The 27926-nt window shown below is 47.5% G+C and overlaps 10 protein-coding genes across 10 annotated transcripts; 4 read left to right on the plus strand and 6 right to left on the minus strand.

Moving 5' to 3' along the window:
• Nucleotides 1–360: 360 nt before the first annotated feature.
• BDW43DRAFT_276364 (putative glycogen debranching enzyme Gdb1) lies at nt 361–5451 on the minus strand. The gene is made up of 3 exons (XM_032041948.1): nt 5006–5451; nt 635–4949; nt 361–560 (listed from the first exon to the last, which is right to left on the minus strand). Exons 1-3 carry the CDS (start codon nt 5221–5223, stop codon nt 480–482), a joined length of 4614 nt encoding a protein of 1537 aa, XP_031900299.1. The 5' UTR covers nt 5224–5451; the 3' UTR covers nt 361–479.
• A 1-nt stretch (nt 5452) lies between these two features.
• BDW43DRAFT_276368 (glycerol-3-phosphate dehydrogenase family protein) lies at nt 5453–7658 on the minus strand. Its single transcript, XM_032041949.1, has 3 exons — nt 7239–7658; nt 6047–7179; nt 5453–5995 (listed from the first exon to the last, which is right to left on the minus strand). Exons 1-3 carry the CDS (start codon nt 7526–7528, stop codon nt 5940–5942), a joined length of 1479 nt encoding a protein of 492 aa, XP_031900300.1. The 5' UTR covers nt 7529–7658; the 3' UTR covers nt 5453–5939.
• A 440-nt stretch (nt 7659–8098) lies between these two features.
• On the plus strand, nt 8099–8590 carry BDW43DRAFT_311179 (FAM207/SLX9 family protein; the record flags this gene model as incomplete). The annotated part of the gene is made up of 1 exon (XM_032047133.1): nt 8099–8590. One exon carries the CDS (start codon nt 8099–8101, stop codon nt 8588–8590), a length of 492 nt encoding a protein of 163 aa, XP_031900301.1.
• Nucleotides 8591–8970: 380 nt separating this feature from the next.
• On the plus strand, nt 8971–11437 carry BDW43DRAFT_87901 (putative ATP-dependent Clp protease). Its single transcript, XM_032050638.1, has 2 exons — nt 8971–9785; nt 9860–11437. The coding sequence occupies exons 1-2, from the start codon at nt 9350–9352 to the stop codon at nt 11251–11253; spliced, it is 1830 nt and encodes a 609-aa protein (XP_031900302.1). The 5' UTR covers nt 8971–9349; the 3' UTR covers nt 11254–11437.
• On the minus strand, nt 11437–14998 carry BDW43DRAFT_87926 (putative Chromo domain protein Chp1p). Its single transcript, XM_032050639.1, has 4 exons — nt 13550–14998; nt 12592–13473; nt 12211–12536; nt 11437–12155 (listed from the first exon to the last, which is right to left on the minus strand). Exons 1-4 carry the CDS (start codon nt 14750–14752, stop codon nt 11621–11623), a joined length of 2946 nt encoding a protein of 981 aa, XP_031900303.1. The 5' UTR covers nt 14753–14998; the 3' UTR covers nt 11437–11620.
• Nucleotides 14999–15223: 225 nt separating this feature from the next.
• Nucleotides 15224–17170, plus strand: BDW43DRAFT_276373 (Rab family GTPase). Its single transcript, XM_032041950.1, has 5 exons — nt 15224–15552; nt 15622–15634; nt 15741–16130; nt 16182–16262; nt 16320–17170. The coding sequence occupies exons 1-5, from the start codon at nt 15532–15534 to the stop codon at nt 16448–16450; spliced, it is 636 nt and encodes a 211-aa protein (XP_031900304.1). The 5' UTR covers nt 15224–15531; the 3' UTR covers nt 16451–17170.
• Nucleotides 17171–17195: 25 nt separating this feature from the next.
• BDW43DRAFT_276381 (uncharacterized protein) lies at nt 17196–19292 on the minus strand. Its single transcript, XM_032041951.1, has 2 exons — nt 19045–19292; nt 17196–18984 (listed from the first exon to the last, which is right to left on the minus strand). The coding sequence occupies exon 2, from the start codon at nt 18977–18979 to the stop codon at nt 17900–17902; it is 1080 nt and encodes a 359-aa protein (XP_031900305.1). The 5' UTR covers nt 18980–18984; nt 19045–19292; the 3' UTR covers nt 17196–17899.
• A 126-nt stretch (nt 19293–19418) lies between these two features.
• On the minus strand, nt 19419–20960 carry BDW43DRAFT_276383 (ribosome biogenesis protein BRX1). The gene is made up of 2 exons (XM_032041952.1): nt 20673–20960; nt 19419–20610 (listed from the first exon to the last, which is right to left on the minus strand). Exons 1-2 carry the CDS (start codon nt 20906–20908, stop codon nt 19761–19763), a joined length of 1086 nt encoding a protein of 361 aa, XP_031900306.1. The 5' UTR covers nt 20909–20960; the 3' UTR covers nt 19419–19760.
• A 342-nt stretch (nt 20961–21302) lies between these two features.
• On the minus strand, nt 21303–22892 carry BDW43DRAFT_276389 (ketohexokinase). Its single transcript, XM_032041953.1, has 7 exons — nt 22678–22892; nt 22512–22602; nt 22054–22450; nt 21834–21992; nt 21722–21783; nt 21557–21667; nt 21303–21503 (listed from the first exon to the last, which is right to left on the minus strand). The coding sequence occupies exons 2-7, from the start codon at nt 22556–22558 to the stop codon at nt 21332–21334; spliced, it is 948 nt and encodes a 315-aa protein (XP_031900307.1). The 5' UTR covers nt 22559–22602; nt 22678–22892; the 3' UTR covers nt 21303–21331.
• Nucleotides 22893–23233: 341 nt separating this feature from the next.
• On the plus strand, nt 23234–27907 carry BDW43DRAFT_311186 (NACHT domain-containing protein; the record flags this gene model as incomplete). The annotated part of the gene is made up of 1 exon (XM_032047134.1): nt 23234–27907. One exon carries the CDS (start codon nt 23234–23236, stop codon nt 27905–27907), a length of 4674 nt encoding a protein of 1557 aa, XP_031900308.1.
• Nucleotides 27908–27926: the final 19 nt, after the last annotated feature.

A 27926-nucleotide genomic window follows, 5' to 3' on the forward strand; every position in this document is an offset into this window, starting at 1 on the left:
ATGCATATGGGAAGTGCACGGAATTTTGCGGCAAGGAATGCGCAAGACAAAAACAACTGACGTCAGGGTGGGTTGTCGCGTGAGGGACACTGCGTCGCAGATCAAGTCACCTTCTTGGTTTGAGAGTGATTCTGACAAAATTCAGAACTGAGAGACACCCCTTCTAATAACTTGTAGAAAAGTGTGTGTTAAAACGTGCAGACTCGATTGTGCTTAAACTTCAATAAGCTCTTTGACGATTCCAAAACTGGTAAGTGAAAGTTGAGTTGTGCATTTGGCTGACTCATCCAGCCTTTATGTCAGGTGTTTATGCGATCATATGATCTTATCGGGATACTAAGAATATTGAAAGATACTAGACAAAGACGAACAGAGACTTAACATCACGAGAGCCTTTTCCTTTTGTAAATATTTCTAAACTTTGCGTATACATATATATATCCATCTATAATGCCGCTTTATAATGTGATATCACGCTTTCACGCTGTAGTCAAGGCATAACTTGAAGCATCATAGTAGAGATCTAGCAAGCACCCTGCTGACCATGCTTGCGTGGGTGACTGGCAAATGGAGATGTACTGTTAGCAACCTGGGTTTTTATGTTCACTAGGGGAATGGAAGGGGAATGACATACAGAGTCTGAACAGTGCGCACCATCCTTATTCGTCAGTTCTGTGAGGCCCTTCCAAGGACTTTCTCTGAGAGCCCGCTTGCACCCTTCTAGGCGACGAGTCACCTGCTGATAAGCTTCTGTCCGTCCCTCTGGCGTCTCCCTGCGAGCTAGATCAAAGTGCAAGAAGGCGCGGAGGAAGTACCCTCGCTGCCAGACCCATTCAGGCCCCTGGTGATAGTTTCTACCCTTAGAAGTGGTAAAGTCCGTGGAATCCTCTGAATTGTTATAGTTGGGGCGATAGTTAAGATCGGACGGGTCGAGGGTTGCCATACCAATGGGACCACAGACAACGGAATCTGCAAGAGCGAGCGCCGTCAACGCTTTGGATGGATCGAATAGATCCGGCGACACTGTCATGGCAATGGGGAAATTGGACCGAAGCTGGTAGTCCTCGTAGGGCTTGCCTGATTTATACAAGTCCTTGTAAATACCACGGCGGTTGACGATCTTTGCATCAACGTCGTACTGATTGTCCTCTTCGGGGCTCAGAGGGATATAATAGCAACGCTCAAAATTGCTCTTGATCTTGTCGGCCCAGTTTCTGAATGTGATTGAGTTGCTATCCCCAAGATCTACTTCTTTGTGTGGGTAGAGGCCCCGTTCGTTTAACTGATCAATCCACGTCAAAGCACTGTAGAGAAGCCCACTGATTTCAATGGCCGCGCCGTCTCGAGGTGTACCTGGGAATCCTTTATTCCCAGCTTTAACACTCTCCCCCATCTTGTCTTGCCAGGTTCCACAATTGAATTGACTACCTCCAAAAATCAAGCCAGTTTCCCAGTCAACATTGACGTCTATTTGGAAGCCTTCTGGCTTCATTTGCATGTCGAGATCCGGGCCAGCGTTGTACTCTCGGAATGACAGTCCTTGAGCATGCCGTTGGAAAATTTCCTGAATAACCTCTAGTATTGTCGAATGCTGTGAGTATGCACGAGGGTCATCGAATGGAAACCATGTATCATCATAAGGTAGGAACCTTCTGGGAACTTTCTCTTTAAGAAGCTCTATACCATTTGGGGCCATTTTGGTATAATCCTGAATAGCCTGCAGGAAGAACCATACAGAATCTCGAGAATTATAACGAGGAAGCTTTCCACTGCTCAGCAAGTTAGGGATCATACCATGCTTAAGGACACTTGCAAAGGCGAGAATATGCTCTTTTGCGTCATCAAACCGTCCAGTACAGAGCAGTAACCCTCGGAGAGATATGAAAACGTCTCTACCCCAGCATCTTGCCCAATCCACAGCAAAATGAGGCAAGCCAGCTGCAAGGCTTGGAACACTTTTGGTTGGCCAGAGGGATGCGGATTTCACATATCCGGTCTGTTGAACGCTGACCATGCCCAGCTGATGTACAAATTCTTGTCCCTTATGTATGTTTTCTCCTAAAAGCCGAATGCCACGTTTCCAGGCAGCGTTGTACGCGACCTGGACAATAATAGCAAAATAACGTGGCAGAAGAAAACTAGGTAAGTCACGAACAGCCTGGAATTTACTCCTGAACCAAGTCGCTGGACCATTCAGAGCATCGTATCCATCCTTTTGGGCCACCTTCTGCAACCGCCCCACAATATAATCAAGGGCCCACTGGCCTCGCCGAAGATGATCGCAGAGTGGATGTCCTAGTTCATTGTACCGGATGATGGTTTCAAGAACGCTCCACCATCCCTGAAGCCCTGCGTAGACCAGAGGCGCATGATTGGGTATGGCATATACTCCATCCTGACCATCACTAGAATCCCTTTCTTCGGCATCACAGCGATAGAGTACGAAATTAAGATCCAGCAAACTAAGTTTTGAGAATGCCTGATCTGCACCTTCGGTGATGTAATAGTCCAGTCCTATGGAATGCTCAGCCTTCGGGATGGACGTTTCGAAGAGAGCAATTGACCCGGCGACGAAGGTGTCTAAAACAGATATTGTGGTATCATCCTCATGTTCCTCAACTTTAACCGTGTTCGTTTCTCGGACCGCGCTAGGCAATCCACATAAATAATCTTTATCTGCAAGGACTCTCGCTTTGGCGTCCTCCCCAGCCTCGACGTCCAGTAGCCAGGCCCCAAGCTGTTTGACCCTCGTACCAGTGAGATGAGTCGGTGCCAGAGTGGAAGTGCCGTTCTGGCCTGGGAAAGAAGTGTGTGCTATCAAGAAAATGCCCTTTCGTGTCTTCGGATGAACTCTATGGACAGTGATATATTCACCATCATGGTGAATATGTGTCTCATCATATCCGTCAACACCCATCATTGTATGGAGCTCATTCAGAAGCTTCTTGATGCTTCCGATACCACCTTCAGTAGTCAGCTCTACTTTCGAGGGTTCTGAAAATGCTGAAGAATATAACCGTGTCTCATGAACGAGATCTACCAATTTTGGATAAACCTCATCATAACCCATGACGCTTCCGATAGCCGAAGCACACATTGCAACTAAAGCAGCATTTGGCAGTGTATCTACCGCTGTTCGCTTTTGGGCTGGCATCTCGTTATCATGAGTACAGTCCATGAAGAGGGCCTGAACGGGGCATGGTCGTATATGAGATATAGTTTCTTCCCGGCCATCAGTGCTTGCAGAGGCTATGGCGTGGCTACTCCCTGCGGTAGGTAAGTCAAGGTCAAAACTACCAATAGGACGGCCTCCATGGCGGTGAACAAGGCGACTTAGTTCACCAGTACTCCAGGCCTGCATGGCCTCCCTGATAAGTGCGTTGATACCTAGTCGCTTGACAAAAATGTAATCGGCTTCTTCAGAACCCGTAAACAGCTCAGCAAAAACTGTTAAGTTAGGGCGAACTTTCCGTGCCTCATCTAGCAGATACTCTGCGACCCCTAAGGGTGTTGAATGACAGTTGTCGATCCGAAACCCCGAAAAATACTTAGCCATTAGACGGGTGTATCTAGTCATGAACTCCCAGAGAAATGGACTGTCCTTGGGGCAGTTTCCATATCTAAGCTTCACACAATCACCCCACACGATGACTTCACGTCGCAAATAGGCCTTAGAATCTGGTCCCGCGTTATCACGCATCGCGTCTGCATTCCAGATCCACCCATTATTAACAAGAGCTAGTGCAGTCGGTTTGTGCTGTTTGGTAACATCATTAACGGGCAGTCTCGTGAAATAAGTCTCGATAAGCGGGCTCTTCTCAGTAACAGGACCAAGCTTGGGTCCATGAGAATCAATTCTTAGGTATTTGATACGATTGAAGACTTGATCCAGTATTTCGGACACGTCTGCATCATACTCTTTATAAAAAGGTAGGTTCACCTCATTTAGCAATTCGGTGAACTTGTTCTCCACCTCATCGTCGCTGGAACCTGCAGTACCGAAAAGAGCAGTTAAGATAGCCTCACCGAAGTGGTCATCGACTGCTCGTGTAAACCTCCCAAGTATCCGTTTGGATGTCGGAATGGCTTGCTCACGAACGAAGCTAGCCTGCTCCTTTAGGGTCAGGTTCTTGAAGTTCTCAAGGCCAAAAGGCAACCATTGATCACTTTTTAACTCAACCCCTGGAGACTTTCTCCACTTGCCAATGATCCTTGCAACGTCTGCCTTAATATCAATGACGTAGTACTCCCATAACTTCAGACCGCCTATAACCCGATCGCGCATTACATTCATGACAACAATCAGGTCGTCAATGGTCTTGAATTCCGTTGGGAGACCTAAGGTTTGAAGGTCTTGTCCAAATTCCAGCAAAGCAGTGTCTAACTCCAATGCCGCCTCAAGCCATGGAGCTGTCTCGACACTATATCCAGCCTCGGGGTGCTCCTCAAGCCATTTGCTGTTATTAGCAGTGTGGTTCCAGACAACATCCGTCAGCGACAAGAGCCCATGATCCTGTTCCATTTCTCTAACCATCTGAGCGACATCGTTCTCCCCATTGGGGAAAAAGGCCTCATCAAATTTTAGCTGATCGAAAATACTGTATGGGGAATTCGATGCTCCGCGTTTCATCAACGGAGTAAAATGGACCATGTTGTAGTTGCGCTGACTTATACCATTCAAGTGACCCTCCCAATCCGTTGGATATCTACCCATGAACTTTGAAATCACAGAAAATATCGAAAGAGCGTTGAGTGGGAGATCACGACCACCAAGCGTAAGCCTTGGCGCAACATCGATATAATGCGTTGAGGTTCTTACCGATTCGGACGTCTCAGTCGGGGAAACAGAGAAATCAGGAAGCGGGGAGTAGGTTGTGTAAAACGCGAAAGATCCAGGACAAGTAACTGGGATATCGATTTGGATATTCTTGTTGAAGTCGGGATGTAGCCTAATTGCGCCTTAATAACCGGATAGTCAATAAGCTAGAAGAGAGATCGCTTTTACCTAAAACCTCGGAACGCCGTGCGATTGAACGGGTTCCCATGCTCCGGGATATTCACCCACAGCGTTCCTTCCCTGCAGACTGAGCTGCTGCCCTCGATCACGAAACGAAGCAGGTACGTGGGATTGGTAGGCGGAGGAAGATAGATATAACCTCCCGGCACATCTGGGGAGCCATCGTCTTTCAACGGAAGCAAATAAACCTGACGCGGAGCAGGCATGGCAATTGGCACCTATCAATCGGGTTATGTAGAGGGAAAGCTGTGATATGATCCGGATGTTTAACTCAGGTTGGTGACCGGCTGAGATAGATAACTAGATATTTCCTAGGTAAGCTGTTCGGTGGAGATTGATAGGGCCACCTCAGAATAATATTGATCCAGCAGAAAACAGAGTAATAGATTTTGAAAGAAGGAAGAAAAACAAGGCATATAAACAAAGGTTTTTCCTCATTTATGTTCCTGGGCGTTTCGAACCCCGCAGGAAGTCTGACATCATGCAAAATTGCAAAGGCCTCGACCACTTGGACCCCCGGTACACCTCAAAGGAACTCCGAGTTATCGTGTGGAGTCGGCCTTTTTAGCCGGGGAAAATCAATCAAAAATAAAAATTAACGGCGGAAAAATATATCTGGAAAATTGCTCTATATAGTCACTAGTCTATGCGCATTTATAGCATCCATACCCAAGATAAGATAACATGAGAAAAGACCTACCGGCAAGTCTCAAGACGCAAATAATTATAAACAGATATGTGAGACATGCATCCTGCCACCTCACAACTTGGCCAAAACCGCCTGACTTGCGCCGCCACCATTCACTCCTTGTGATTCATACTGCGAAACAGACTCCGGCTTGCTGTAATGAAAAGAAGACAGATACCCGTGAATTAATAACCGGACTAGAAAAGCATGGGAGACAAAAGCATCAGGTCCTATTTACCGCTCAATATAAGAAGGGATATCTTGAACAGACATAGTGCCTTCCAGAATCCCTATAATAAGTTAGTGATATCGTTTTTGAGAAGCAACCTTTTGGCACTTACGATAAACGGCGGTCAACAAGGGATATTCCTCTTCAACGCCCTGGTTCTTCAAGAACTTATTCACTTCAATTGCAGTCAAAGTGCCCTGGAGCTTCTGGCCATTGAGCTCAGTTTCTTCGACCTTGCCGATCGGCTGATTTCTCTCAATGCTAAGCTTGGCGCAACGGAAGTTGCGACCACCGCTGCAGCTGGTGATCAAGTCGGCAACACCGGCACTCTCCTCGGTGAATGTTCGGGTGTTAATAGTCGCGCCAAAAAACATCTCACCAAACTTGACCATCTCCAGCAGACCGACCCGCATGACGGCAGCTTTGGCGTTATCACCCCATCCCATCCCTTCAACCCAGCCTGCGGCAATAGCGACGACATTCTTGAGGGCACCACCGAGGGAGACACCCGCAACATCGTGCACCACGCTGATATGGAAGTACGGGCGATGGAAAAGCGACTTAAGAACGGCGTGGTCAATGGGTGGATACTGGGAGGGCAACGCCTGCAGTTTCACCTGAGATAGTTGGCCCGAGACGTCCTTGTGCGTGAAATGGACCACATCCACAGTCGACGAAGAAGGGGAGCGATTAGGAGAGGGGGCTTTCGAATCTAGATGAGGAGGATCGTAAGCAATGCTTGATTCAGACCACTTCTCCTGCGCAACCTCGCTGGCGATGTTTGCGCCAGAGAGAGCGCCACAGTAGATCCCAAGAATCTTGCCGATGGTTTCTGAGAAAAGGCTGATTCCATCCTCCCGCACATCAACGCCCTTAATGCAAGAAATACCACGTGCATATGGCAGAATCTTGCCCTTGATCTGCTCACAGGTCTTGAGAATGAACTGATGAGGCAGATTGAAAATAAGGATAGTACTGTCCTTGACCGAGTCCTCCAATGAGGGATTAGCGTGCAAATTTGTAGGAAGGTTAATGCCTGGTAGGTATTTGACATTCTCGTGTGTCTTGTTGATGATCTCTGTTAATTTCTGAGGACCCTGGCATAGGGGCGAAGAGGGGTTGTAGTGACGGGATGTCTTTGGAACTTCCACATGCTCTTCAAAAACCCACATCTGAACATCCTTCTCGAAGATCGCAGAGTTGCTGGCAGTATTCTCAGCGATGATCTTGGCAATAGCAGTGCCCCTTCCAAATGTTAGTGCTCTCTGATTCCATTTGCCGTTGGTTATCTTTGCCACCCTTACCAATTTCCTGAGCCTATCACGGTGACCTTATGTTTGCGCTGGTATGGGGTAAGGGAGCTCATTTTGGCGAGGTCGTCCGTCAATGTAGTATATAAACGTGAATGCGAACGAGGAAAGATCCGAGTTGAGGTTGACTCTGAGGGTTTTAAAACCTTTGAATGAATTGAACGCGACGAAAATAGAGTGGAGAGGGTCTGTTGCTGGCGAAAAACCGGGTGCCGAGGTTGATCAATCGCAGTGGCAAGTGAACGAAGGCTCCGACGAGATAAAATATGTACTGGAGACAGCATCCACGTAGTACTGCGAATAAAATGTCTAAAGTTCTCGCTCTGGTTCTCTGATGTAAGTGGAAGATGATAAGGCGGGTTGAATACCCGTGAATGTGGATCTTGTCCCGAGAAGTAGATTCGGACAAAGAACGAGGGATTTTAGAAACATAAAGAATTACAACTTTTACGGAGATCGGATTCGCTGTTTGATGAGATGCACCACACTAGCAAATTAGTCTAGTGCCCTTCCTCCAACCACCTTAACCTTTGATCTTAATAGGACGGATAAACATCCCAAGAAGGGAAAACCTCGTCAGGGGGCAGTCACGTTGGCGGTGAGCCCAGGGGCTACCAGGGTCAAGGGATAGTGTTCGGGCTAGTCCAGATCAGGATTAGAAGCACGCACCCATCGGAATCAGAGACAGAATTATTATCGTGAAGACTCGGAGTACCCGGGCGATCTGATCAACTTTCTCGGCACAACGATAGAAACCATAATGGTACGTCAACCTACTTCTCACATGAAAATTCGTTCCGCTAACTCCCGTAAAGGCTCCCATTAGATCAGTTAAGAGGCAGTCAGCCGTGAAAATGCCGGCTTCAGGTAGAGGCGCTCTTCCTTCGTCCAAGTCTAACCTTTTCGAGAACGATTTTCGAACGAGCAAGAAAGATAAACGCCAAATTAAACATGCTGCCCTAATGTCCAAGATAGAGAAGAACTCTCAAAAGACTACGAAACGCCGACGGGCTTCCAAGAAACTTGTTGCCAACCTTGAATCGCTTGCCGATGCCTTGCCAGAGACCGAGGTCGAAATGAATGATCCCAGCAATCAGGTGAATGTCATTAAACAGAAGACTCTGAAGCATAAGCCTGGTGCTATGAAGCGTAGGCAGCGATTAGAACAAACCGAAAGGGATCGTTTTGCAAAGAACATGGCGCAGCTGTCAAATATTGAGGTAACTGCTCCGCCAAATGCAGAATCAGACACCCAGACCGGCTCCTCGTCGAACCGTTGGGCCGCACTTCGCAGTTTTATTTCGCAAACGATGGAACAGCAGCCCGCTTTCAAGGCAATGAAATGAAAATATCGCCCCCGAAGAAGCTCACCTAAGCCTCCGGAAACCAAGCTACTACGTCTCGGGAACGAGCTCTCCATGCCACAACTCAATCTATATGTTGGTACAGTTTGCAACGTATTTACATGCCAACCATTAATTATCGCTCGGCTGTTATCTAGTCAACCGCAGAGATGCTATGTTGCATTACACCAAAGAAGACTTCAGCTCAAGGTTGTCACTTATATTCTGAGTGTGGCTCTGTCAGCTTCAGGGAGGCATACGGCTTCTTGCTGGACCAGACATGATCCCTCATATCAGCTGGGAGGTCCAGAGACAGTGACGGAACCGAGAATGAATAGGCTTACGCCAGAGGGTGTCCATGCTGATTTCCAAGTGACCAAAGGTTCTGCAGTTTCGGCAACCCAATGAGTGTCTAGTGATTTAAACCTCTAGCAATCCCGCATCCTTTATAAATTTCCAAATAATGAAACGAAATCTCAATTCTAAAGGACAAAACAGCGTGTTTGGACTAGGTGTAGTAGCCTCCAACTATGACTGCGGATAGCGTCGGCTGATAAGCATGGATCACGTGCTGCGGGGAAAGCTACTATCTGCTGGAATCCATCTTATCTACTAGTGTTAGCGGCGTCATCTTCCCTACCTCCAACTCAACTCCAGCTCGAACCCCCACACCGTCTGAATTATTCCCTTTCAGGTATTTAATTTTCCCTCTTACAGTCCTCCTTTGCGCCTCCTGCTTCATAAAACACTTACCTCCCGGTCATGCTGTGGCTGCCCATACGGCCTGGTGTACCTCTCAGGGCGCACGGCCGTTCAGTTCTCCGCTATCGGCGCGCACCGAGCTCACCTGTTCATTTCCCTCGACTTGGCTTCACCAGCTGTTCTGCGTCTTTTCCGACGCTGTCCCAATTCAACCGCTCGGATTTTACAAACCAACCCTGGAGCGGTAGCTATGAACCCGGATTGCCGACTCCTGGGCCCTTGGGATCTACGCCGGCCTTCGGAGCTCCCCGAGTGACACCGAAAACATTGAAGCAGTACCTAGATCAGTTTGTGGTTGGACAGGACCGCGCGAAGAAAATACTCAGTGTTGCTGTATATAACCATTATCAACGCGTGCAAGAATTGCAACGACGTGATGAGGAAGCAGTCGAACTATTAGCGAAGCGTGCGCGGCGTCAGTCTCACCCTGTAGAAGGTAGGTCTTACTCAGACCAGAATACAACCGGATACTACGTATGTATCATGGAGTTGAACTAACATATGCAGCAGACGAATTTCCAGGGCAACAACGTACTGCCCGCGCACCATTTGACGCGAGCTTATCATCATCCGCCTTAAACCAAACTGAGCTCACAGACTCGTCACCGACCCAATTAGAGAAGTCAAACATCCTTTTACTAGGGCCGTCCGGCGTTGGAAAGACTCTCATGGCCAAAACATTAGCCAGGGTACTGTCAGTGCCGTTTAGCATTTCAGATTGCACGCCATTCACGCAAGCTGGGTACATCGGAGAAGATGCTGAGGTGTGTGTCCACAGGCTCCTAGCTGCAGCCAACTACGATGTCGAACAGGCGGAGCGTGGCATAATTGTTTTAGATGAGGTTGATAAAATCGCAGCCGCCAAAGTTAGTCATGGCAAAGATGTCGGCGGCGAAGGAGTTCAGCAGGCTCTTCTAAAGATCATCGAAGGTACAACAGTGCAAGTGCAAGCAAAACAGGAGAAGAACGCTCCTCGTGCTGGTGGAACCCCCAATACATATCCATCAAACAGCCCACTAGGAAACTCGGCGTATGCGCCCTCCAATGGCGGGGTCATGCCGCAGAAAGGGGAGGTCTATAACGTACGTACGGATAACATTCTGTTTATTTTCTCCGGTGCTTTTGTCGGGTTACACAAGGTAGTCATGGATCGGATATCGCGCGGCTCCATCGGCTTTGGCCAGCCTGTTCGGACGCCTTCAAGCTCAGATGAGCGGTCAGGACAGTCCGCGGCCGCAAACAACCAGCCTATTCCTATATTGCCAGGGTCAGAGGAAGAGGCTTTATACAAGAAATATCTGCCCTTCTTCACTTCTGCGAGTCCTTATTCTGCCGATGGCGAGCCAACTTACTTCAACGCACTCGACCTAATTAATCCGACCGATTTACAAAATTATGGGTTTATTCCCGAATTAGTTGGCCGCGTTCCAGTCACCGCTGCCCTCTCCGCATTGTCGCAGCCCTTACTTGTTCGGATCCTCACCGAACCCCGCAACTCCCTCCTAGCGCAGTACACAACCTTGTTCTCTCTATCAGGTATCGAGCTCCGCTTTACAACTCCCGCTCTGCATAAAATTGCCACCAATGCCTTTACAATGGGTACCGGTGCGCGCGCCCTTAGAACCGAATTAGAAACCATCCTTAGTGACGCCATGTTTGAAACACCAGGTTCAAGCGTGAAATTCGTCCTCATAACCGAACCGGTAGCAAGTCGTCAAGAGAAACCCATTTACCTGTCTCGTGGCCAAGGTGGGCGATTTCACGCTATGATCGCGACGGAAGAGAGCCAGTGGGAAGAAAAGCAGCGGCGTGAGAAGAAAATGAGAGGTCAAAAAGCTAAAGTACAGGAGAATTCTACGATCTCCAACTTCCGCGATTACAGGACTCGCGCAGCAGGCCTTTAATTGGCACCAATTGCTAATTTAGTTGGACACTGCGCATCAAGTATATGACGTGCGTTGGTAGGCAGTCAACGATGATTTTTCTAGTATACCATGCTCTGTAAATATTTTATGTGATGTGAGGCGTTTTGCGATGTCGGGTTCAGCCTGCTTCCTCATGGTGATTTTCACTCTGCCTTTGGTGTCGCATTATTCATCAGTCATTGCGTTGTTTTCTCCATCCCCAGTACATTATAGTCATGAAGCGTGAAATTGTTTGGTATATTACAATGGTATCATAGGGCATGTAAATATCGCAAATGTACAGAACGAACGCTATCAAAGCTCAGTATCGAGCATACACTCTCTCAAATAGCCGACGAATCGTCAATCACTGATATGGCTGTGGATAACGGTGTTTGGGTGGAGGGCTACAAGAATGCGTAACCCACGAAGCAGCTGACTCGCTAGAAGAGCTAGCCTTAGGAGTTTGGGGTGTGAAGGGGGTTTGAGATCTCGTCTCCGACAGGGATTCCTTCAATTTTCCCCAGGAAGACTTAGGATCGATCGACAGGCATTTCATGATTGCTGTGGTGTCCACTCGGATGTCTAGATGCTGCCACTCATCCCACCGCTGATATGGACCAACGGATGTGAAAACGTAGAACTTTCGGTACTGGTGGCAGTTGACCAGGGCCCAGCCAGCGAAAAATTCAATAAGATGGTCAGCATTTCGCTGTACTTGTGTCAGACCCCTGGGAACCTCTGGGTTATCTTGCTCTGTACGAGATCCGTACAATGGAAGTTTCGAGGGTGAGATGACAGGGTTTTGTGTATAGCCGGATTCAGCGCCAGTGAGGATCTCCCTGGATTTCGCACCTGCAAGGGCGATTATTTGCATCATAAATTGGTACATCGCGAGCCACCTAGTTTTCTTATTAGTCTGAAATCATCAACAAATCGCCATGCATAGCGACTTACAGATATCTCGAATTCTCTGCGGTATCAATTTGCTTCTGTAGCCAATTTAAAATATCCGGGCGAAACATCAGTTTCCAGGTCCCTGGTCTCTTGCTTTTCGCGAAGTCCAGGAACCAAGATAGTATAAGAACAGTACCTCGCGGATCATGCGACATGTACTCTTCAGTAATCAGAGCAACCCCACCGATTGGAAACATGCGCCGGAAATGCGGTTGGTTGTCGCCAGATTCTCTGCTTAAAGAGAAGCTCCAGAAGCTGAATGCTGGCTGCATATATAACTTGTTTAGGCTCCGTAATTTGTAATAGTCCAGGAAGTTCTCATGAATCTGCTCACCGTCAGCGCGTCCATATATTGATAATGATGTCTGCGATGTTACATACCAAAATGACTCCAGTCTTGGCTTGAGTGAACTTTTCCCAGTCTTCAGGGGTGCGATTAGAATAGATGATGGCCCTGTACCTGTCGCTACTCTGTGCTTTGAGAAATTCAACAACGAGCTGGCATTCTTCTTCGCTGGCCCCTGGCTCCTGTGGGAACAATACGCAGAAGGATCCTGACCCTGATAAGCCCCCTTGCTTTGGCGCTGATACCAGGGTGTGGAACGTCATCCCAAATTTCTCCTCAAAATAGGAGTCTAGATTGAAAGCTTGCATAGTTGGTGGTGGCTGCATATTGTTGCTACTAGCAGCGGTCATGGGAGGCTGGTCAATATCCATGGAATCAATGCCAGGCAAAATCCTCTGCGCAGTCGATATTGAATCCCTCAAATTTGAAACATTTGTTTGTGGCGGAGCAGTGTTCATTTCTGAATCCAATTCCGGAGCTGTGAATGTTTTCGGGGATTCAACAACTGGGAACCTGTTGTCTTGGTTTTGGTAGATTCGCTCACACAACGTTTCAGAAGCTTGTTTGTTCGCAAGAACAGTGTTACTCGGTGAAGGATGATATGTCACGGTATTTGCTCCTGTCAGGTGACCATGCTGTCCCTTGCTATTACCAAGCACGGATTGCTGCAGGGGCCCAAAAGGACTTCTCACCGCAGTGTGAAGAAATACCCTAGGAGGGCCTTTGAAGCATCCACTTAGGAACCAAAAGTCCTCCGAATTGGGGGGGTAAACAAGTAATACATCGTGAGACTTAACAGCAGGGGTATGTATAGCCACAAGGTTTCTTCGTCGGAGCTCCTCTCCGAATTTATAAATATTGGGCTCAGAATCGTCGAACCCTTCAATCCAGCTGTTCAAATATTTTTCATTGTATGTCTGGTAAACAATGGCCATTAGTAACCTATCTTACTGGTATAAAGGAGCAAAACCAGCTTTTGGATACCTCACTCACCTGTTTACAGAGGGTATTGTAGTCTGCGAGGTTACAAAGATGTTGAAACCAAATTTCGAGCCGGTTACCCTTTTTAGTCCTCATGAATCTGTTTCTTCTGATATTATCCAGACCGCACAGCCTAGCTTCACCAATTTCTTTTCTATCAGGCCCATAATACATGGTAATTAACAATTCTCCAGGGTTGACAAAATATGGCCCCTTGATAAAAATAGCCCTGGAACCGGGCTCTCGTCGTGGAAGAACGGAACCCTCTGGAAAGTCAGGTACACGATGTGACCTGTTGGTGTCTGATGGAGTACGTTTTGGTGAGTGCGAATCATCAACGAAAGAGTTCTGAGGCTGAGAGCTAAACGTGTCTATAGCAGAAGCATCACCACTTCTCCTTTTTGGGCTCCCACCTGTCTTCTGCGCATTGAGGGAAGTGAGGTTCTGGGATGCCGGCTTGGCTGAATGGGCAGCTGAAGTGGAGGGCCACTCTGAGGGCCGAATGAGTTCGAGTTGGCTGATGTCTGGTGCAGGCTCATAAGCCCTGGCCTTCTCACATCTATTCTTTATTGAGAGATTCTTGAACATCTTCGGAGGAGCAGAAGAATCAGCAAGGAATGATTTCCGAGGGCGAGAGCGAATTAGGCCACCCGGCCCAGTTCCAAATCCAACTAAAGGTGGTCTTGCAGGCCCCCAGCGACTTAGCCGGGGAGGAGGAGGCGCAGCTTGGGAGCTGTCCGTCGCACTGTTTGGGTATACGTCTGAGACTCGAGCGCGACAGCTTGTCATTGGCTCAACTTCTGCGTCGCCAAAGCCTTTTGGTCCGATGCTGAAATCAGTGTCTGATTCCTCCAGCTTCTTTTCTGTAAGCTTATTTCTCTTCTCTTGTCGCTTCTTTTTCCTTTTCTGATAAGCTTCCTCAACTTGGTGAAGGCGTCTATCGAAAACGGCAAGATCGAAGGCCGGCAGTCTCCCTGCCTCAATTTCTCGCTTCTTTGCCTTCCAGTCAAGGATAGTCTGCTCATTATCGAACTGGGCGGCAGTCTCCCAAGTACACCTTTCGATAGGATAGTCTTCCCATCCTACGAGGTATTCAACCCCTCGGGAAGTCTCACGTTCCGCATGAATGGTATCAACAAAGTAATTCTCCTTTGGTGGGCTAGGAACAGTCGATGTAAGCGAGACATCATCATCACTGGCATCAGCCATTACCATAGAGCACCGCTGCCAGAGCAGCAGTGCTGATGTGGCGTCGTCGGCAGAAGGGCTACAAAAATATGCCCGATTCGGAGAACAAAGGAATGGTTCTTTCTGCGAAGGAAAAATAACAAAGAAGCGAGTCAAATTGTGGTGGTCGCTTCCACCATAAGTAGTTCATCTATTTTTCTTTTTCTATTTGTAAAAGTGTCTGCCGGTCATGTGTTTATGAATCTCGGTCTCGACGGATGACCGAGAGTAAACACGTATTATGAGGCACAGATATAATTCACGTCAGAATTATGCCATCTCATCACTTAGTAGACAGCTACTCTAGCTCATTTTCTCCGTCGCACACTGCCCTTTGAATTTTGTAGTTTTGAAATCAGGGACGACTGGCAAACGATAACATCACGTGATTCAGCCACTATCCCCAAACCGGGGGGGGCGTCCTCTCGGCAGCGCGAACGAAGCACGGGAATGGCAGGGGAAAGCCAAAGACATCAGGATAACCTCCTATCTTTCTGCCTCGCTGTCCCTTAACCAAAAAAAATTATATAACACCGTCGTGAGTTCTCATTTTGCTACCCTTTCTCCCCTGGCTTTTCTCGCTTTTCTCTACTCTCGCCCCGCATTTATTCAATAGTCAACTGACGAGACGCCACCCCTCCCCAGGATCAACGTTCACACTGTTGTCGGTTTTGCTTTAATCGCTATTCAACTCGTCCACGTCAAATTCCACCAAATCTTAAACCTCTACTCTTTCAGGGCTTCGCAAGCTCTCACAACAATTCAATATGGCTAACGATGAGTACGATGTGAGTTATTCCTCCACTGATCTTGCTGTTGCGTGGCTGTTTTGTATAACTAATTGAGCAATTCGGTAGTTTCTCTTCAAGGGTAAAGTTGCCACTTCCTCCCGCAAACATACCCAACGGTTCATACTTCTAACGACTATGTTCGCCGAATGATATAACTAACATGCGATATTTTTTTTTTTGAACAGTGGTGCTTATCGGAGACTCCGGTGTTGGAAAGTCCAACCTTTTGAGTCGGTTCACCCGCAATGAATTCAACCTGGACTCCAAGTCAACCATTGGTGTGGAGTTTGCAACCCGCTCTATCCAGGTGGATTCCAAGACGATCAAGGCGCAGATTTGGGATACTGCTGGTCAGGAGCGTTACCGCGCCATCACGTCCGCCTACTACCGTGGTGCCGTCGGTGCCCTTCTTGTATACGACATCAGCAAGCACCAGACCTACGATAATGTTAACCGGTGGTTGAAAGAGCTCCGGGATCACGCAGACTCCAACATTGTTATCATGCTTGTGGGCAATAAGAGTGATTTGAGACATCTGCGGGCTGTGCCAACAGAAGAGGCTAAGCAATTTGCAAGTAAGTTTCGCACGTCGGCGGTCGACTACTTTCTTGCTAACCAGCTGCCAGGCGAGAACAACCTCTCCTTCATTGAGACATCCGCCCTCGATGCGAGTAACGTCGAGCTTGCTTTCCAGAACATCCTTACAGGTTCGCAATGTACCCTTTGACCAAATCTCATTTTCGTCCATGCTCACGCGTTCATAGAAATCTACCGCATTGTCTCCAGCAAGGCTCTTGACAGTGGTGACTCGGGCCAGGCCGGTCTTGGTGACCGTCGCCCGGTGGTGGATATCAGCACTTCGCAGGACCCTGAGACGAAGCAGGGTTGCTGTTAGATGATTTACTACTGTTAGGGGATGATACGCCAACCGCAACGATTTTTATTTTTTCTGTGATGTGATAATTGAATGGTCTTGATCTTTCTTTTTGTCTGTTACTTAGCCTCCGCGGAGATGATACACAAGAGGAACGTTGTTGGGAACGGCATCCAGGGATACGGTCATTGTATGGCGATGCTTGTGGGACATCCATCTCATCCTAGACGTCATTCTGTTGATTTTCCTTTCCCTTTCCTATATTTGATTCGTTCTCACCCCTTATGGAATTGACATTTTCTTCTTTACCGGCATGTCTTCACTTTGGCACGCTTCTTTGGCCTCTATTTTTTTTTTTTTTCGCTCTGCCTCATCCTATGTATCCTTTTGCTCCCTGTGGCCAGTTATTGAAACGAAGTTTGGGTTTGTTCTTGTCGGCGTCTACGTAGAGTCCAATGCCAAGGCGCCATGAGGATATCATGGTTGGCGATCTTGAAATAAAACATCCAAAAACACCACTAAACTGCAATTTCCCAAACTGGCGATCTATTCATTATGAACCCAGCGTGCGCAAATCACACCGGAACTAATATCAACTAACCCCCTAAAGCGTCATCACAAGCGGAATAGTAGGAGCATCAATCAACACCTAAAAAAAGCGGTCTCGTACGGCCCACCAGCCTGCCAGCGAGAGCCCCACGTCCAAAACAAAAAAAAAAAAAGAAAAAATGCTGGTTGATTGACCATGAGCAAGCCAAATAAATCAGGCAACAATCCATGGTCACAGTCAACACCATTGCCTCACTGCTGCCTATCCTTACATGAGATGCAATAATCATGACTATAACTCTGTATACATATGGAAAATCTCTAGAGGGAAAATAATCAAATAATATATTAAAATTAAATTAATTATTATTCCTCCCGCTCAAAGGTCCCCACTGGAACTAACCACCCTAACCCTAGTACCTAAATTCCACGCCGGAGCCTCCCCTACTCCCTCTAAAACCCACTGCGAAGTCGCCCATTGGTGCTGTGTTCTTTAGCTCTCTCCATTCCATCCCCAGAGCCCCAGTCGACATTCTTGACCCTGAGTGTGGTTTAGGGTGGGCCGATCAGGGAGTACTAGGAAGGAGAGGGTATAATTAAGTTGATTGGATTCCAGAACGTCTTTGCATCCACGACCGAACTGGATGGGATGGTTAGATTGCAGTCGGGGTTTTCTATTTTGGGGAACAAGACTGGAAATTACTGTAGGGAGGTGAGGCGGTAGCTTATTATGAGGGATTTTATGATGTGGTGAGTGGGTGGCCGGTAATCCCTCGGTGTGTTTGTTATCCTTGCTTGCTGATGGGATCTGTGTGTTTGTGAAGGATTTGGGGGGTTCGATGATTGCTATTGCATTAGCTTCTTGGTAATGCATTATTATGGTACTACACCATAGCGCCTATGCGTATTCTATGCCAAGTACTAATCCCACACGATTCCGACTTCCCGGTCTGAAATAGCGGCCCTGAATTCTTCGATGTCGTCGCCTCTCTCGTTCATTACCCATTCAAATGTATCGCCGAATGTCTCTCCGTTATCGCGGAACCATTCTCCTAGGGACTGGACATAGCTCTCAACTTGCTCTTTTAACGGCGCATGTTCGCGCAGCCAGAGAACCTGGCCCGGGTCGAGCTTCATCATATCCTGCACCACGTAGTAGTGTGGAATTTCGTCGCCCCAGCCTTCCGAGCCGGGGTCATGGAAGAAATCATTGCGGAACCTAGATCTGTATTTGGCTGGAGACTCTGCGGAACGCCCAGGGTGGGCGGTATGATAGTACTGGCTGACGGAATCGGGGCTTTTATCAAAGAGTCCAGAAGATCCAAGGGGGTTGTTGGGTGCTGGATAATTCAGATGGATGTTAAATGCTAACTGATGGTGACTTTCCGGGTAGCGTTTGCGAAACTTTCGCTGAATTGTCCCGTTACTAGGACAGATATGGTTCTGGACAATATCGGTGATAATGAGGCGCACATCCTCGATATCGGCCAATTCCTGCGTAGACCAGTTATGCAGGAGTTGTGCGCGCTCGGTAACCACGTGTGGGAGGTGACGGCCGAATCTATCATGGGTACGATTGTGGAACGCGCGATGGTAGAGCCACAGTCGGTAGATGGCGCGACGGAGGCGAAATCGCTCGTCATCCGTCAATGATCGCCGGTTCTCATAGTCCGCCTTCCATTTCTTGACGGGGTAGATCGTCTCCCATTTCTGGGCGACACGTCCGGCTTGGACAATTTGCTTGAGGAGGGAATCGGTCAGGGGAGCCGTGCGCTTCAAGTGAGCTGGTTGACTTGCGTTTTGCGTTACGAGTTGAATGATCTCGTCCAGCGGACCGAACTCGCGCTCAGCGATGTCGGCGAAGATCTGTAGCTTATTGGATTGAGTAAAGACAATACGAAGTCGTCGGCAGGTTGATGCGAGGTTTAATATATCTGATATGGTTTCACATGAACGAAATACATGGAGCAATAGCTCCGTGGCTAGAAGAGTCAATGACATGGTGGCTAGATATGGGTTATAATCGTTAGCTGCGTTCAACACTTTTTCTGATTTCGGTTGCATACCTTATTCACCTATGCTAGTGGTGCAAAATTGTAGATATTCTGAGTAATACTGCTTTGGATAGTCAATTGTGTGTACGAAGGACAGTCGCTATCCAAGTCAGCGCTGACGTCGCGATCGTGAGTTGGACTAAATCGAGACCCCACCCTTGGGGCCGCCCATAACGAAGCAAGATTGATCTCTAGGAAAGTATGAATACATTGTGATATGATAGGCAAGCTCAGGCAGCCGCAATAGGCTGAACGGCGAGGATGGTGCCATGGTGGTTGGGGGAGGGTTGGAGTTGAGTCGCAAGCGGATGTTATGACTCTTATATATCAGCGCTTATCTAATCTCCGCCCTTAATTTATCATCTTCATAGGTCTAGAGTATACATATTTAAGCCCTGTGAATAAACAAAGCACAATGCTGGGTTGCTACGGTAGCATATTCTGTCAGTCCGCGAATAATGTGCGCGCGCACTGATTCTAGAGAATGACACCCGAACGCGATTATTCAAGTTGGACAAGTGAGCAACTCCAATCAGCTAGTGCCGGAAAATGTGTCGGCATTCATCGTAACATTCGAACTTTTATTAGTTGTTCACACCAGACGCCTTTTAGACCATGATAAGGTGCCCCTTGCATCTCAAACACATGTACATCCCCTTAGGATATCGAGTCTAATAGCACTAGAAAGAAGAGACAAAATGAATGAAAAGAAAACAGAAAAGCAACACTTATGCGAACAGCTGCCTGTTGTCCAATGGGCCTGGTTTGCGCTGGCCTTCTCCCAATCCCAAGTTTGTCCGCTTGGCGAAACGATCGGTCTCGTGGTCCCTGCGCTTCGCGTGGCGGGCGGCCTTGCTAATCCGGATATCGTGACGGACCTGGTTGGGGCTCACGTACTCCTTATTCTCGTAGATGACAGGACCGCCAAAGCTGCCTTCCAGAATGACGATTGGCGTCAAAACGAAGCGAGGTCCAATCTCGACAAGAGAAACCTCCGGTAGACCATCCTTGCCCTTGGGTGTAGGCTTCACAGCTTCCTCTCCATCCTCCTTCTTCTTGCCTCCGGCCTCTGATTCTCTGATCTCATACACTCGAATCCAGATCTTGCCGTCCACGCCGAACACACCAATGATGCGGTCGACGAAAGGCTTCATTCCCTTAACTCCACGCTTGGGAACGGAGAATACACCACGCAGCATCTCCCGGACCAATCCTCGGTACTCGTTGCCTGGCTGGCTCATAACCGGACCTTGTTCGTCAAATGAACGATCGAAAACCACAATACCACGACCACCCTTCAGGCAGTTGCCGCTAAACCCAGCATTCAGTTCGCTCATGGTATGTAAGTTGTTAACATGGAATTTGAGCGTTGGCCCGTTCGGGGGACGAGCAAGCCAGAGGTACAAATCTTGGCCACGCTTGCGAGCCTCGAGGAAGAAAATGACATTGCATGAATGAAGGTCGGCGAGAGAGTTCAGAAGGAGGTTATATCCGGCGGTCTTCTTTTTCGTATCAAGTTTGCTTTCTTTATGGGTATGAGGGAGCAAACCAGCAAGGTCTGCCAACAAGTGCCGATGGCTAAAAGCAATAACGATCAGTAATCCACTCCTTCGGTTCGCTGCAGGGAAGTCTAGGCGTACCGGTGTGTGACACCTCTAGAAGTCAACATAAGAACACGGGTCTTGGGCATAAATCCAGCAGCAAGCTGCTTCTTGGAGGATTCCACATCTTCCTCCTCATCGCTGTCGCTCGTGTCATCGGCATCGGCGAGAAGGTCAGCCATGTCGGCCATCTCTGCATCTGAGTCATCTTGTTCTTGCTGTCTAGCAAGCTGCTTCGCTTGCTTCTTAGACACCGACTTGTATACCGCTGCCATTGTGAACTTGGAGATAAACTGACTTAAAAGAAAATTTCAAGGTTGTTCATCGCCGCAGCGAAAAGCTTCCAAAAAAGTTGCGGGCAGAATATTTTTCTATGGCTCACCGCCTTCCAGAAACCTCTGCCGCTATCGCCCACGTGATGCTCCGGAAATATGCAATTCTCATGGAAAGTACATTCACCATTTTTTAAACAGCAAGTCGTGTACTTATGGTTAGTATATTTATTGTGTGTTGGTTATTTCAAGGCTGATAATTCCGTACAAGATACCGCAAAGACAAGGCATTACTAGGTTGAAGTATCACAGATTGTAGGAATATATATCAGACGCACTTTATCAAGAATACCTCTTTTTATTTTATTTTTATTTTATTTATTTTTTTTTTGTAGAAGCTCTACGTGCTCATCGAGTACTATAAATTTAAGGATAAGACTCTAATGCCCTTTCCAGGCCGGAGAAGCCCTCTTGGGTTACTTTCATTCCTGCCACTCGATTTGCAAAACCGAGCTTTTGCGAAAGATCCCAAGTATCACTTCGGGATGTTAATGCGTGAAGCATACCGGCTATAAATGTATCCCCCGCGCCTATGGTACTTGGAAGGTGTTAGTGAGATTGATCTAGAATCAATTTATATTGGTGACTTACTCGACGACTTTGAAGCCCGTTGTTGTATATGCTGGCCTATGAATCAAGTCGCCGCTTCTTGTCTCTAGAGCCACTGCCCCGTCCTGACCCCATGTGCAAAAAAGGAATTGCCTGATACTGCGAGTCAGCTTTCCGTGACAGTGCAGAAAGACCTTTAGTACTTACGCTTTACGTGTAAGTGACGATTGCTTTTGGAGGCACTCTTTTGCCGATGTGTACCCGTTTCCCTGTTTATTCATTAGAGAGAAGATTCAACACTATGATACCAAGATAATACCTGAGCCCAGCTCTTTGAATAGAAGACAACATCAGCTTCCATAGCGAGTTCTTGTAAGCCTTGTCGTCCAGGCTTTTCTGCCTCGACACTAATCCGCACGGATGGAAATTGTTGCCGGAGATATCGTATACATGCTAGCGTTACATCAGGTATCCGACCCTGGATTCAACATTTATAAGTATGGAAACGACACGAGAAGTCTCAACAGAGTTAGTCTAACCTCAAAATGAAACCAAGTAGCCTTTGAGCCTAGGTCATCTGCAATTCGTTTGAATTCCTCCGCCGTCATCTCAGGTAGTTCATTATAGTTGACAATAGTCCTGCTCCCAGTGGATTGACTTTTGATAATATAACTTGAAGCGGGCTCCGCATATTGCTCTCGATAGATACAGTGACTGAGCTGGACGCGGGGCTCAAAGACAGACCGGATCTGTTGAGAAGCAGTCGAAGATTTCGCTGGCAGAACAGCAACAAGGTTCAGAGATACTCCCGTTGCGCAAGCATCATACCCCGTCAATTGCTGGAGGACTTCAAGAGAGTTGGGACAATTGCCCCCACGTCGCCGTGAAATATTCGAAGCGCGGAGCTTCTCATCTTCGCCAGGGTAGTGAGGGGTTCTGGATATAGATAGTGAGCTAACGTGGATTCAAGCGCTCACTGTAGGTAGTGCCAACCAACGTGAGAATAGTATCAACGTAACATGCACCCACAGCGACTAAGGACATTCTGACAGAAAATTGCCAATTCTCTTACAGAACACCAGCAGTAACTGTTGGATATGTATCGTGGAAGTTAGTACGTGAAGTGGAGGGGCAAGTAGTTGATAGGATTAGTCATGACCCACCAACTACATGATCATATCAAACCCTATCTTTCGGCCGGTTATGCTACCACATTGCGCGATTAGGCCATCGATTCTATTCTAGAAAGAAGTTACTCATAAACTAGAGCATATCGTTGAGTCATGCTGGTATCCCGAGAAAGTCTCACGAAAACTCATGCGCAGAAGGCTTGAGCACGCTGCACACCCAGCCAATTCAACTCGAGCGACACATGTATGTCTATAGCCACATATCAAGTTGTGCATTAAATAAAGGCAATCCCGATACTACATCACTGGCCAAATAATGCGTTTGATATAAATAGGTTGCATTCCTAGTAGCCACTTATTGGTTGACCTGATGGGATCTCCAGGAATAAGCGCCCGAGGCTGTTAGGTGATCTTAATGGACTCATGTACGACCAGGGTACGCATAAGTGGGCGGGGTCTAACAGCCCAGCCTGATCCAGTTTTGCCTCGTCCTCCTTCTCCCAGAGTTGGGCTTTTTATTTTTCATTTTTGTGATGTTGCGATTCCATCTGGTAAATTAACTGTGTTAGAAACATCCCAAGTCCTCAACATGCTGAATGGAACATTCTTCCGGTCGCCACCAACTGAAACCAAACAAGTAGTTGAACGCCTAAATAATGCTGGGAAGGCGGATAAAGAGACAGAAGCATTGAGAGCTTTGGTGAAGAGAATGGTCGAGCTCTTCAGAGATGAACAGCGACCGTCGTATTTCGGAGAGGCGGCAATGCTCGCAAAGGTTGCCAGCGGGAATGAGTATCAAACTCTGATCTTTGCTTTCTCCCGAGCAATTACCGCGGGTACGGCGGATGGGAGTCCCGTCGACCTGGATTTGCTGAAATTCTTCGCCTGTTCCCTCCGTCAAAGCAAAGACCGGATTCCTCGGGAAACGGCTACTCGACTTGGTGCCGTGCTCGGAGGCCTTAGCAAACATATGAGCAATGCACAGAACTTTGCTGACTTGGAAACACAGTACTTCCTTCTATGCACAATCAATGTTGTTTTGGATGCTATGGTTGACATCAATTTTTCCGGCATTGATCGGGAGACGCTCTATACCCCCCTCACTGAAAAGCTCCGTGACTTGAGCAATGACTCTGAGCCACGCATGGCTCAAGCCGCTAGATATGCATTTCAAGCTCTGAGCCGCATACCGGATAATGAAGGGCCATGGCAGGCATTTTTTCGCACCAGCGGGACGGCTATCAATGCCATTACGAAGATCTCAAGTGGTGTCGCAACTATGGACCCAAAGAAGTTCGTAGACGCAGCTCCTGACATAATCGAGCTATGCAGGTTCTTTAAGAAAGTTGTAGAGATGAGCAGGGACGCCTTGAGCGCGAGTGATGACATCCGAAGCCTTATAACGGGGATGCAGGACGCAGCAGCACAACATGGGTGGTACGATGCGCTTCGACAGACTGATGTCCTCATTGAGTCAGGGGCATATGATATTCTCAAGAGATTAATACCGGGATTGCCATGCCTGCAGGAAAAATTGTTCTGGTGTGGTTTGTACGCCCAGCTTGAGCAATGCTGGGTAGATGATAAACCCTCCAAGCATGGTGCGGTAGACTTCATTGAGTGGACTTTCGGCCAGCCATCCCTTATGAAACTTTCTTCGAAACATCGGTCTGTACAAGACTGGATCCGGTTCCTTGCCTATACCTTTCATCAGCCCAGTTGGGGAAAGCAGCTGTCCAAGCCAAAGCGCAAGCTTCCCTTCCGTCTCTTACCAGACAAGGAACAGGTACCTACTCTGAAGAGTTGTTTTCAATATCGACAGCCCCATTATGATCAATACTTTCCTCTTCTACAAGTAGCAATGAGGGGCTGTAAGGAAGCCCAGCTATTCTATGCAGATGCCACACTTTCTCAGCATTACACCAGGGAGGGTCGTCTCGACATTGAGCGGCTCTCCGGGGAAAGGGCGCCCATCGATACATGTTACATTAACCTTGCTCTGATTGAAAATACAGTGGAGGAGAAAAGGAGCAGCGAGGTCTCCGAGTTCTCTCTCTTTGAACGATTAAAAATTGAAAATAAGGTAGAAACGGACGTGCCGTTGGCGGATCTATTCAAGCCAAGAAAACTAGGTGATGGCACTACGAGAAGACCAAGCCGTATCTTAATTCGCGGGCGTGCAGGGGTTGGAAAGACAACGCTGTGCAAAAAGATTATCCATGACTTTCTCTACCACCGGCTCTGGAAAACCTATTTTGACCGAGTATTCTGGATACCATTACGAAAACTGAAAGATCAAGACTCCTTGGAGCGATTCCTTAAAGAGAATTATTTCGAAAACACATTAGAAAAAACTGCCCTTTTCCCAACGCTGTGGGACACTGTATGCGACGAAAACCGGAACCGAACCCTCTTCATTCTAGATGGCCTTGATGAGATTATTGGATATCAGAGACCTGAGGGCAGTCTCATTGAGTCATTTGAACGAGTCCTAAACCGAAACAATGTCGTCATCACCTCTAGGCCTTACGCTGTATATCCCTCACAGCTTAAGAGATATGATCTTGAAGTTGAGACAACCGGGTTCAGAGACCATCAAATCGAATCCTATCTGAACCAAGTGGTTAAGGACCATCTTAAGATAAGCCAGATCAGGCAATTTATCGCACAACATTGGCTCATCCAGGGATTGATTCGAATCCCTATTCAACTGGATGCTCTTTGCTTTACCTGGGATGAGGAACTGTCTTCCGAGAAAACCCTCAGCACGATGACTGACCTCTATGGCGCTATTGAGAAAAAGCTATGGCACAAGGACATGGTTAGCTTAGAGAAGAATGCTTCGGGCCGACTACTGACAGGACATACCGCTCAAAAATATAAAACCCGCCGGCAAATTAAATGTATATTATCCAGCGAGATGGAACTGCTAGAATTGATGGCATTTTTGGGTATATACCACAATATCACGGAATTCAAATGGGGCATTCGAAGCAAAGTCTACGACCAAGTCGAGGGAGCAACAGATGATTGTCTGGATAGAATTTCTTTCCTTCGCAGCTCTGACTCCTCTCTCAGCTCTGCAGACCGAAATTACTACTTCATTCACTTAACTTTCCAAGAGTATTTTGCTGCGCAGTATTTTGTTAAACGTTGGAAATTGGGCCTGCCTTTACAATGTCTTCAACTTAAGCATGGCGGAAGCGCAGTCCTCCAGCCAGAAAAGCTCATAGATCAAGAGAAATACAACGGGCGCTATGACATTATGTGGCGATTTGTATCGGGACTTCTTGAAACTGAAGGAGAGGAACATCTCGTTAGATTTATAGAACGTGTTGAAAGCGAACCACGCGATTTACTTGGACCTGTCCATTCCCGGCTGCTTATGCGTTGCTTCAGCGAATTGACTCTGTTGGACAACAATTCCACAATACAACATGTGCACGCAACGATGAAGAGGCAGCTGCCACGGCTCCTGCTGTTCGAAGGTAAGATGGGCCGAAGACTATCTGGATTAACGCTTGATCCTCCTTGGGGTAGCCTGTATAGTACGGCATTGCTGGGTACTGAAATGGAGTTTCCAGAGCAGATTTTGGAAGATATCCTGGACAAAGGATGCATTACACATCAACAGATAGTCTTGGAGGCACTCACCAAGCGTCCCCAAGTGTCTCCGAGAGTCCTAGGCCGAGTGATCACCTTCCTAGAGCCTAGCCATACTGTTGGGATGAGGAAAACAGCCGCTAGAGTTATAGGCAATAACCCAGAGTTCTCAATTGAGACCACCAAAAAGTTGATAGAAGACAATTCGGGCTGGAGGGTTCCCCGCGAATTATTGATTGGCCTATGCAGACACCCAAAGTTGCCCGAGGATATGATTCAAATGATTATAACCCGATTAAGTAACAGAGAGGCCGACACCGAACTAATTGTCATGAAAAATCAATTGTCTCTCGCTGAAAGCATTGTTCAACGCTTGGCCCACGTCCTACAGAATGGAAATCCCCTCGCCAAAGCGAGAGCAGTTGTGGTCTTAGTAGCGCACTCGCTGCTGGAGAAGAGCATGTTGGAGGATGTGGCTACGCTTCTTTGTGACCCCGATGAGAAAGTGAGGAGGATTATTTTCTCCGCATTCAAAGAACAACTTCCTCCACCCAAGCTGATTCTCGAAGCGGCCGTTGCGAATATGAACGAGACTAAATACCTTGATAGTATGTTTATCTCAAACAAAATACTGCAAGAACAAGATACCTGGCCCATGGACGTGGTGGAAGGCATGTGGCGCAAAATTGAGCGCGGGTGCAATCGGGTTCGGGACCTAGCATTTGAAATCTTACAGAAGGAGACAGCACCATCGCCAGACGCCTGGATCGAGCTGTACAACACATCAACGTTCAAGGATGCTGTCTCCATTGCTGTAACGAAAGGGCATTTTCGATTCAAATTAGATCCACCAGAGGTTATTCTCGAGCATTGTGTCTCAGTATTACGGACTAAAGGACCCGATCTAAAGGAATATGCTGCCTCAGCCCTAGCAGAAAGCCAGTGTTTGCCGGTAAAAATTCTTGATACGTTGGCTCAACATCTAAGGGACCGAGTCCAGAGTGTACGACGCTATAGTGTGATAGCTTTTGGTCACCAGTCAAACCTGAGTCATGAATATGTGAAGGCCTTAGCATCTCTGCTTCAAGAAGAGGGACAGTACATGCAGGAGATTATTCTCAGGGCTTTGGGTTCGCGGTCTACATTACCTCCCGAGATCCTGAGAAAAGTGATTCCTTTCCTCACAGGGCACACTCATATTACCGGAAAACAGGCAGTTTCAATTTTGTGTAAGCGGGAAATATTATCGCAAAAAAGCCTGCAGTCAGTGGCATCGCTCCTGCGTTCTCGAAAGAGGAATACAAGAATTAACGCCGAAAGAGTGCTGAGGAAGTGCGCAGATCTTGGGGATCTACTTTACAGTTCAGACGTGGAAACTTGGGTGGCCCTGTTCAAATGCCTCTTGGAAAGGAGTTTCAATGAGTGCATTCTATGTTCTGTTCAGGGTAACTATCTTTGTATTGACACACCAGAAGGTTTCTGGAAGGTTAGTATTGAACATCCTGAGCAGTGGCAGAAACTGGACGCAGCAATCAAAGCAGCGCATGATGAGCTTGATTATGCTCTGGATGGATCCGGGAATTCTCATTCTACTCCGCTCGTTAAACCAAACAATATCCTTGAAAGTATAGCTGTGCTGTTTGGAGGGGTTTGCGACTAATAAGCCATTCAATTAGGCA

Source organism: Aspergillus alliaceus (assembly GCF_009176365.1).
Source record: "Aspergillus alliaceus strain CBS 536.65 unplaced genomic scaffold BDW43scaffold_22, whole genome shotgun sequence".
NCBI lineage: Eukaryota > Fungi > Ascomycota > Eurotiomycetes > Eurotiales > Aspergillaceae > Aspergillus > Aspergillus alliaceus.

Coding starts and splice junctions, on each gene's coding strand:
- BDW43DRAFT_276383 (XM_032041952.1), bottom strand. CDS start 20,908: ATGGCAGCGGTATACAAGTCGGTGTCTAAGAAGCAAGCGAAGCAGCTT. Junction 20,611..20,672: donor TCTAGAGGTGTCACACACCG/GTACGCCTAGAC, acceptor TATTGCTTTTAG/CCATCGGCACTTGTTGGCAG.
- BDW43DRAFT_276368 (XM_032041949.1), bottom strand. CDS start 7,528: ATGCTGTCTCCAGTACATATTTTATCTCGTCGGAGCCTTCGTTCACTT. Junction 7,180..7,238: donor GTGATAGGCTCAGGAAATTG/GTAAGGGTGGCA, acceptor AACATTTGGAAG/GGGCACTGCTATTGCCAAGA. Junction 5,996..6,046: donor CTTGTTGACCGCCGTTTATC/GTAAGTGCCAAA, acceptor AACTTATTATAG/GGATTCTGGAAGGCACTATG.
- BDW43DRAFT_276364 (XM_032041948.1), bottom strand. CDS start 5,223: ATGCCTGCTCCGCGTCAGGTTTATTTGCTTCCGTTGAAAGACGATGGC. Junction 4,950..5,005: donor ACGGCGTTCCGAGGTTTTAG/GTAAAAGCGATC, acceptor AGGCGCAATTAG/GCTACATCCCGACTTCAACA. Junction 561..634: donor GTGCGCACTGTTCAGACTCT/GTATGTCATTCC, acceptor TCCATTTGCCAG/TCACCCACGCAAGCATGGTC.
- BDW43DRAFT_276381 (XM_032041951.1), bottom strand. CDS start 18,979: ATGTCATTGACTCTTCTAGCCACGGAGCTATTGCTCCATGTATTTCGT.
- BDW43DRAFT_276373 (XM_032041950.1), top strand. CDS start 15,532: ATGGCTAACGATGAGTACGAT. Junction 16,131..16,181: donor AGAGGCTAAGCAATTTGCAA/GTAAGTTTCGCA, acceptor ACCAGCTGCCAG/GCGAGAACAACCTCTCCTTC. Junction 16,263..16,319: donor TTTCCAGAACATCCTTACAG/GTTCGCAATGTA, acceptor ACGCGTTCATAG/AAATCTACCGCATTGTCTCC.
- BDW43DRAFT_276389 (XM_032041953.1), bottom strand. CDS start 22,558: ATGTCCTTAGTCGCTGTGGGTGCATGTTACGTTGATACTATTCTCAC. Junction 21,668..21,721: donor TCGTCACTTACACGTAAAGC/GTAAGTACTAAA, acceptor TCGCAGTATCAG/GCAATTCCTTTTTTGCACAT. Junction 21,504..21,556: donor ACGGGCTTCAAAGTCGTCGA/GTAAGTCACCAA, acceptor ACACCTTCCAAG/TACCATAGGCGCGGGGGATA.
- BDW43DRAFT_87926 (XM_032050639.1), bottom strand. CDS start 14,752: ATGGTAATGGCTGATGCCAGTGATGATGATGTCTCGCTTACATCGACT. Junction 13,474..13,549: donor ACAATACCCTCTGTAAACAG/GTGAGTGAGGTA, acceptor ATTGTTTACCAG/ACATACAATGAAAAATATTT. Junction 12,156..12,210: donor GCAGAGAATTCGAGATATCT/GTAAGTCGCTAT, acceptor TAAGAAAACTAG/GTGGCTCGCGATGTACCAAT.
- BDW43DRAFT_87901 (XM_032050638.1), top strand. CDS start 9,350: ATGCTGTGGCTGCCCATACGGCCTGGTGTACCTCTCAGGGCGCACGGC. Junction 9,786..9,859: donor TCAGTCTCACCCTGTAGAAG/GTAGGTCTTACT, acceptor CATATGCAGCAG/ACGAATTTCCAGGGCAACAA.